This window comes from Urocitellus parryii, unplaced genomic scaffold (genome assembly GCF_045843805.1).
Source record: "Urocitellus parryii isolate mUroPar1 unplaced genomic scaffold, mUroPar1.hap1 Scaffold_62, whole genome shotgun sequence".
In the NCBI taxonomy this organism is placed as follows: domain Eukaryota; kingdom Metazoa; phylum Chordata; class Mammalia; order Rodentia; family Sciuridae; genus Urocitellus; species Urocitellus parryii.
The window spans coordinates 259974-269494 of record NW_027554113.1 but is presented as its reverse complement, the minus strand read 5'-3'; the positions used below and the strand labels follow the sequence as shown (position 1 = coordinate 269494).

At 45.1% G+C, this 9521-nt stretch overlaps 1 protein-coding gene across 1 annotated transcript; it reads right to left on the bottom strand.

Annotated features, from left to right (window-relative positions):
- Nucleotides 1-8703: 8703 nt before the first annotated feature.
- LOC144252869 (E3 ubiquitin-protein ligase RNF152-like) lies at nt 8704-9315 on the bottom strand. The gene has a single exon (XM_077794939.1). It carries the CDS (start codon nt 9313-9315, stop codon nt 8704-8706), a length of 612 nt encoding a protein of 203 aa, XP_077651065.1.
- Nucleotides 9316-9521: the final 206 nt, after the last annotated feature.

The window sequence follows — 9521 nt, the reverse complement described above, 5'->3', positions numbered from 1 at the left end:
TTGGAGCATAATGGAAAATGTGGGAGCTATGGAAGGTAGTGATGTTGGAGGGGATTTTCTGAGAAGGTGTGGTTCAGTGGTAGAGAAGGTCTGGCACTAGGAGTTCCTGGAGAGGAGACCACAGGCCCTACAGGTGCCTAGGCCAGCACTGAACTGCTCTGTGGTTCACAGCACAGCACAGGAGAAACCTCCCTGGCATCATGGCCCTAAACCCCCAAGTCCATCCACATGTCAGGCACCATGATGTGCTCACCAGGACACACAAGCACCGTTTCACAAGGGTTCACATGGTTACCCTGACAAGTGCCACAGCGGGGGGGTGGCATGCCTTATATGCATTCCTCCCAGAAACACACCCAAAGACAACAGATACATATGCACCATCACACACCCTGTCATGTGCCTGAGTCCACTTGGAGAGCTTTCAGTTTTCCCTTTGACTAAAAAATAACAATTGGCCTGAAGCATATTTATGATACACCACAAGCTGGAAGGGCTTGGATGCAGTCTGCAGAGCCTGGAATCTAGGCTCTGGAGGACCTGCATGTCCTGCCCTGACATCTTGCATGTTCTGAAAGCTAACTCCACACTACAGGCTGCACACATGGCCTCTAAGCCCATGCGCTCCTGGGCACAGCAGATACACTGCTCCCACATTAGAGAAGCATGTCTCAGAGCATATTCAATTAAATTACTAAGTGCATATCTTTAGTTACAAATTCTATTTGATTTCAAAATTCTTCCCTTATACTTCTCAGCACAGCCTACATGTCCCAGCAGCCCTCTGTCAATTAGAGATACTCAAAGGCTTACACTGGTCTGTTGGTGGGGGTTCTCCAGAAGTAAGCAGCAGCACACCATTTCCTTCCTGGCACTGAGGTCTGGTTTTCTTCCCTGGTTTCCTGGGGTTAGACCACAAGGAGAGAAGGATACAAACAGCTGTGCTCACCGGCCCTGAACATGCCAGCCCATCTGCTGCCTGGACATTAACCTAGATGAGCACTTACCACAATTCCAAGATACATTTTCTTCAATGATATGATGGAAAAAATAACAACATTACAAAAAATAAATAAGTGTGTGTGTGTGTGTGTGTGTGTGTGTGTGTGTGTGTGTATATATATATATATATATATATATATATATATATATATATATCACTTCTGAGCCCAAACTACCATATTACTAGTCTATATAACACATTTGTGTTGCTTGTTGCTTGTGTTATTAAGTGTGACATCTTCCAAAGAAAATGGTTCTGTGACTAGAAAACAATGTAAAGTTTAAAAATAAAATTTCTAGTTCTTTAGATGAAGGGATATTCTGTTGATTCACATTTTTCAGTTGCCATGACAAAACACCTGAGAGAAACAAGTTAAAAGGACAAAAGGTTTACTTTGTTTTTTGTCTGTGGTCATGTGACTTTATTGTGTCTGGGTCCTTGATAAGGCAGAACATCAGGGTGCAAAGCACTAACATCCAAGTGGCCAGGGGACATTGAGAGAATTTACTTATATCACAAAGTTCCCCAAAATCATTAGCATGTGAACCCATCACTGTATGAATCCTGACAGGTCAGAGCCCTCACAAGACTGTCACATCCCATAGGCCAACATCTGCCTTAGGGCCAGACTTGACACTAATGTATGACTGTCAGGATACTAACTGTTTTAGTATCTTTGATTTAGCTTTGTTGAGCTTCTCAAATTAAAGAAAATTAACCTTAATAATTTCTCACAGTACATGGGATTTACCCAAATGGTTTTAGTAAAACTAGGATTGAATAAGTAAGGATTGATATGGAGTGTGTGATCATGGCCAGCCAACTGCTGCCCGTGGAGTGTTGAGATATATTTATTAAGGAGTGGCAGAAAATCCTAGGCTGGGAAGGTGGGGTGGCAGCAGAAGCAGGCTCCTCCTCACCTGTCCGTGTTCTGGCCCATGGCCTCATTCCCTGTATGGGGCTCAGCCATGGTCCGACATGGGTAGGAGGCCCAAGCGGGGGTCAGGCCTCAGTCTGGCTCCATATATTCTGTCCATTTCCGCATGGGATCAGAAGAAGGCTCTTCCTTTGTTTATTCTAGTGTTCCTTGTTTTTAAAGAACTAGGAAGTAAGAAAAGAGATGGATATGCATACAATCCAATGGTTGGGGTTCCTGATCCCCAGTGGGGCAGAATCCCAAAGTATTGTCAGCCCAATCCCACTGGGAATATCCCAATTGCTATAAAATCTTCTTGCATTTGTTGTTCCCAGAGCATCAAGGCTTTCTGGGAAGCCGTGGAGTGAAGGGTTCAGGAGTTCTCAGTGTCTCTCCAATCTGAACCCCAGAGCTAAAGTAGCACTAGCACTCATCTCACTTCCACTGGGGATGGGGAAGGAGCTGGATTATCCCTGGCACACCATCCTCTGTCTATTTCCCCCTGGGGCTTAGCAAGCCGTTCCATGCCCTGGTATGATATCCTAGGGAGCTGAGCACTCCAGCACAGGGGCCTTCAGCCTTGGGTCCACACTGTAGCAAGTGACCCAGGTCTACACACCCAAGGGTTTCATCTTCAACCGGATCAGGATTCAGTATGACTGCAACAAGGTTGGTGCTGGCGAGAGAGTGAGGGAAGGCACCCTGGAGGCCACCTGGTGCCCATACCACCCTTTCCTGGGTCATGAACCTCCTCAAAGCCTCCACTGGAGACCCCTCTGGATCTCTGTGCAGCAGACCCAGAGAGCGTATTGACATCCCTCCTACAGCTTCAGAACGTCCAGTGCAAGGAATAAAGCACTTCTGCTGGGAAAATATCACGTATTCATCTCTGGGTAGAAGTAACCTCACCTTGCAATTTCTGTTCTTAGTGTTCAGAAAAGGAAATAATTGTTTGCACAAATGTTAAGCTTGCATTTCTTTCTTTCTTTTTTCATAAACTAAAGAATTTACATAATTTAAATATACATGTGCACATACATAGCTCCACATACAGAGAACAATTCTAATAGTATAAGTAGGAGAGAAATATTTTAAGAGAAATATTTCTAAATGTGAGCTAGTGAGCACATAAGAAGAAGAACAATTACTTTCCAAATGACCCTTTAAACAGTGAATGTGAAAATTAGTTGCAAGACAGAATTCTCCATTACAGTAGCCACTCCACACACTCTGATTGCTCTTGTTTATTCACAAGGCAGCACGTGTTATCTCTATCAACATTTAAGAATTATTTACAATATTCTGTTGCTTGCTACCTTAATAACATATTCCTTGCAGTTAAATTCAGAATGGTTGGTAGTTTTTACAATGTTTTTCCCAATGTCTATAGATTTTCTTATAATTTCCAGTCTTAGCAATAAATTGCAGAGTGGAGAGTTGTGAACCCCTGGGAATCCTGCCCTCAGCACTGCATCATTCCCCTATTATCCCCACAGGTGGAAGTTGTTGGTCCTTTTCATAGCTCAGATCCATGATACCAGGACACAAACACTCAGAATCACACTTTGGAGTGTACATTCTAGAATGTTCAAGACATTCCTTACTGCTTGTTCATGACACAGTTTGATTTTCCAAGTGCTATGCTAACTCCTAAAGAGAAAAAGAAGAGCCAGGGATAATTTTGCAGAGGAGGTTCTCAGGTTCACTGGCAGTGGACACTTACTTGCACATCATCTGGTGGGAAGGCTTCTCAGCAAAGCACCACGAACCTGGGGAGCAATGCCATAGGAAGGGATGTAAACTGAGCTGGGCTTTCCAAGTGGCAGGCCCATGGTGGGTAGGATGCACAGTGACCAGTGCTGAGGATGCTGTGGTAAGATGCCTGCTCCATCTCTGTCCTGGGCTTTCTCCCTGTGGAGAGTGGGTCAGGATCCTTCCCTGGCAAGGGAAGACCTCAGGACGGTGAAGACATGCTCCCCTCAACCCACACAGGAATGCCACATCACATGCAGATGGATTTCACTCAGGTTTGCCCCAGGAGGCCAGGGCAGGAAGCAGGGTAGGACAGCAGGAGTGAAGACCACACTGCTAAGCATGCCTCCAGGTGGCCTGGGCCATGTCCCCTGCTCCTTCAATGGCCAGATGTCATGTGTGACCATTTGTCTTGACACTGGCTAAATGCACCACTGTGTCTGTCTTATTTCACAGGGCAGGTTTCGGTTTCCTATTCTGCAAGCTTCACTTTGAAGTCTGCAAAATATAATTTCATTGTGCTGTGCACTACCATAACAAAGTACTTGGGTTGTGAAAAAAATACAATGTACCTGGTCTGGTATTTACTAGGAAAATCTATTATCTAAAGCATATTTCTTTCTCAAATAGCTGTGTTTTGCTGGAAAGAAACAGACATTCTAGACTGGATTCAGTGAAGCAAACAACAGAATAAAAGCAGAGTAGGAAAACTTTATTGAATTTAAAACAACAAAATCTTTCTCAAAGGCATTAACCATAATCCATCTGGGCTCCAGGTAAAATCATAGCTATTGATACCGAGAAGACAGAGAATCTACACACACACACACACAAACACACACACACACACACACACACACACACACACACACACATACACCTGCTCCAATTATTGGCTGCCTTTGTATTTAGAAGCAGAAAGTATCAAATCATTTGTTCATATTGATAGTCAGGGAAAGTATAATGCAGAGACATAAAGGTTACCATCATTCCACAAAGCCAAAGAGAAGTGGGTCAGCTGTTCACCAGGCACCCGGTCAGACATGTGGGGGGTGCCCTGGATGGGGATTTGCCTGTCCCATTATAGAAACCAGAAGGGTCACCGCTCAGGTCTTGTCTGTGGGGAAGAAACCTCCTTTTTCAACAGATGGGCATCATCAGCCCCAAGAATGTGCTGGCTTCACCACAAGGCACAGTTGAAACTATTTAAGTAACAGCCATCGCCTTTACAGTGCTTATGGGGTTTTCATAACAGAAATGCTGCCGCTTTCTCTCACAGGATGTTTGACTGTGTAACTGTAGCCCACAACCTGCCATGACCTATCAGGGTATCTTGGATGCCAGCACACTCATGGACAGTGCCCCTGCTTCATGCCCATGCCACAGAAGGTGGCGGCACCATCATCTAAATCTTGGATTGCAGCATGTACTTTTTAAGTTCAGAGAGGCCACCAAGAGCCTTGTATGATTTTGCTTTGATAAAACAATAAAAGCTCTTCTAAAAGCCTGGCTGTGCAGGAGTCACCAGTTATGGTGTGTTATGAAGGTAATATTTATTCAAAGTCAAAACAATTAAAATTGTTTTGGGGGTGGGTGTGAAGCTCACACCTGCCCGGGTACAGAATTGGTCCAGACTTGCTCTAGCTCATGTCAGGTGCTCAGTCCCCCGAGGACCTGTGCCTGTGACTAGGACTCTCAGTTCATGGGTCAGCCCGCATGCACGTCCTTCCCATGAGCACAAGGAACATATTAGGCTGTGTTTCCCCTTGTCTTCTCATGCCCTGTCCCACTCATTTGGGCCCATTGTGGGTTCTGCCATTTAATCACCACAGTTATGGCACAAATGCCCATGAGCGCTTGCTCCTTCAGAGTGCACTGACCATGATCTCCCCCTGAGGGCTGGCCAAGCTCCTGTGCCTTACTGGCAATGCCTTCTCCTGGGTTGGTTTTCTCTTCCCCAGCCATAGTGGATGGGTAGGATCAGAGGCCCTGAGTCATGATTAGTGGCCTTATGAGGAGACCAGCACTCTCTGCCTGCATCTCCAGGAAGGCTTTTAGAAGACATGCCAAGAAGAGAGACTATGACCAGGCAACCAGGCCTTGGCCTCCAGAACTGAGAAGCCAAGTCTGTGTAGCCATGCTGTGATGTTTTCTTCATCAGCCCAACTGAAGGGAGCACACTCAGTTGCCTAAAATCTTGATTCCAGACCATGTTGCATCTCAGAAACCCTAATTTTAAACAATCTGTTGCATCCTCTCCTGCCCTTGCACACTTGCCTCACTCTCCCTTCGCCTGCAAAGCCCAGCTTGAGCCCAGGGATCACACACAGGCCTGGAGCATACTCCTGCCCCATGCAGACTCAGGGAGGCAGAGACTGAGTCCTGTTCTCCATAACAGATCGCAGAACGGGAACTCATTGAAGCATCTGAATAGACAAGATCCCAGGATCCTATTAGGAACCCCAGAAAGAGAAACAGCCCTTGTCACAACCTCAGGCCACATGGCCAGTCAAGAGGACATCCCACATCCCTTTCTCCTTCCCATGGTTTCCTCTGAGTCACTGAGCTCTTCTCTGCTGCACTCTACTGTCTCTGGTCTCTGGGAAAGGGGACCACATTCCCCTGATTCTCCTCCCTCTGGGGCTCACTGGATCATACATTGTATCCTCCCTGCAAGTGGCTTCCACAGCCATTCATGTGAGGGTAGTTGAGGGCATCAACACCTCTCAGCTGCCAGAGGGGATACATCCAAGTTCTTTCCTTCTTGTATGGTCACCTTGAAATGTGGGCTGCTGTCTATCAGCCTGGGTCCACAAGTGGCCTTAATGGCAGTTAGTAGTAATGCAGAAAACTGAAATGGCTTTTCATATGTGGAAACTGAGTCAAAAGAGACATTATGTTTATTTGTCTTTCAGTAACCCAGCGAGTTAGCATTTCCACTCTACATCACTCCTTCTCCTCAGTTAATGCATATCTAGCATCTTAGAGAATTAAACAGCAAACTGGTTTCTCTTCACTAGTTGAGAAGCAGCAGAAAGTCTTTATAGATTACTTTTCAGCAGTGAATGATATTTTTTCATATACATATCTATGTACTTTTTAGACCAATCTATTAACTACAGGGGAAAAAAGAAATAACTAAGGTACTTCAATGACTAATGCTATTATAAAATGACAAAATATATAGAAAACTTTCAGACATGAGTAAAACGACAACAAGTCGTAGTTGTAGTTTCCAATCACTGTCTTAAGTATTATTTTAGGTAGTACAAAGTGTTACCTCAATTCTTACTTTAGAATTTCTCATGAGTATCTGAGAAGTCCAAATTAACTAGTTTCACAAATATATACTAAGAACCCCCATTCCTTTCATTTCCCAAGGTATAGGAGCTTTGAAGTGGATTTCAGTGCAAAAAAGTTTCCTATAATTTTTATTTGCTTGTAATTGTCATTCTTTTCAGTATCATCTACTTTTTCTAGAATAACAAGGAATATTGATTAGCCATAAGAATTAAGATAATCAAATATATCACACAGTAAATTAATACTTTAAAACAGCATTGTATAAATAGTATCTCAATCTAAAGAACATTCAACAAACAAGCAAAGCCATAGGATTAAGTTGCATTTAAAATATAACATTTTATAGGTCCTATTTGCAGCCATTTTCCCCAAATATTTTATTTTATTTTTTTTCTTTCTTTATGAACATTTATAAACCATTACACATTTAAGAACACTTACATTAGGAATGTGAATAGTAAGTCTTCCTTGCCATTTCTCTCAATGAAAACATATTTTGAAATACAGAAGATTTTCTTGCTTACACCAACAAGAGGAAACTGGAATTCAAAAAGGTCTAATGCTCAAGGAACAGCATCTTTCAAAAAAAATAATTGTGGACGGCCTTTTGAAATGCCCATCAGTTTTGCCATTGCTAACAACAAGTGTGGCTTTTATAATACTCCAGAACTAGGAGAAAAGTCAAACTTTCGTTACTCTCCATTTGTGCCTTAAAAAATACAGGACTTAAACACAGAGCAGAGGGGTGAGTACTGGGGTGTCTCATAGGGGACGTCTCATTGGCAGGATCGAGGTGCCCACCGTTTCAGATACTTGACTTCTTCATGCCCACGAGGTCTTAATCCTGGGGTTCTTCTGAAAAGACTCAAAAACCTGAAGTAAATCAAATCACACACACATATACACACAAGTACACAATATTTACATTTTAAATTCTTATTTTGTGAGATGGCTTGAGAAAAACTGGCATACGGGTTTCCTGAGGGATTAGGCATTTCTCCTTATTTCTTGGTTTATTGCTTCCCTGTCGGGCTTCCAGCTTAATAAACACGTAGCAAGCTCTAATCACCAGTGAAGAAAAATGAAGGTACCTGACAAAACACAACACACGGGAGACACTTGTTCAAATATTTTCTCCAAAAAAAAAAAAAAAAAAAAAACACGACTGTCCATTTCACTTATTTTGATTTGGGGTTCCATTCAAAATATATATCTATAAAAAAATTCTTAGCAACTAAATGAAGACTGGGTTCCATTAAAAAAAAAAAAGCAAAGAAGCCTGCAGTGTATGTCTTCACTGAATTATTTTTTACATGGATTCAAGGTTTAATTCTACTTGTATACACAGCATCTTTATTTTCATCTACCGCATTTAGAGATCACATGGTATGCACATGTAGGCTTTAAGGTCTGAGTAGAGTATGTCTATCTCATAACATGATCTTGAAAACTCATAAGTCACAGCCCATTTAGTTCATGATTATGAGGATGCATGCAATCATCTTCAAAGCCGTTGCCATCCACACTCAAACAATTCACCTGGCATCTTGTAGAGACCGTCACCTTCCTCCCTTGGCATCTGTCTTCAGGTGAATCAAGTGGCAACCCAGAGGCCAGCGCTCAGCACCAAATGGTCAGTGTCGCCCCCCATCATCTCGCTGGGATCCCGTCACCAACACCTACTCAACCCCTAAGTTGGCACCCACAAGAGCCTTCCCTGCACCCCGCCTCAGCCACAGAATATCACAGTGAAGCGCTTAGAAATGCAAGACATGTTGTGGAGCACGATGCCCAGGAGGAAGACCAAGACACAGGCCACCAAGATGACAGTGCACACGCCCGACCAGGTGGAGCTTTTCACCACGCCCCGCCTGTCCGGCTCCTCGGCCACCGCCTCCTGCGGAGCCCCGCCTTGCAGCGGCTGCTGTTCCACAGGGATGGTCACCACGGTGACGGACTTCTGCTGGCTCCCGGGGAGCAGGCGGCAGCCCATGTCTCCTGGCAGCAGTGTGCCCTCCTTGGAGATGGGCAAGGGCAGCATGTAGCACCCATTGCTAGGAAGTTTGATGAAGACCGGAGTGTGCTCGGAGGTGTGCGGAATGGCGATGACGGCCAGGACCTCGGGGTCATAGGGCAGCTGCGACACGGAGAAGCCAGGGGGCAGCTTGGTGATGCCGAGGCACCAGGGGGACCTCACGTCCTTCTGGCTCGTCCTCATCTGCTGCAGGCACACCGAACAGCAGGTGTGTTTGCAATTCAGCAGCTTAGGCCTCCGCCGGGGGCTGTAGTAGTTGAAGCAGATCTGACATTCCAGCAGCGAATCCTGGGACAGCGTCTCCATGGTGGACCGCGAGCAGCAGGGGCAGCGCCAAGACCCAGGGCAAGGAGCCGGTACTCGGAGGCCTCCACTCTGCCTTTTCAGTGCCGCCGAGGGAGCTCACAGGCATCTAGCATTCGTGGGCGTGTTCATTTCTTTCTCCGCAGCCCGGCTCAGCCAGACGCGCGCCGCGGGCCGGCAGCCGCCCGCTCCTCCCGCGGCGGGCTGCG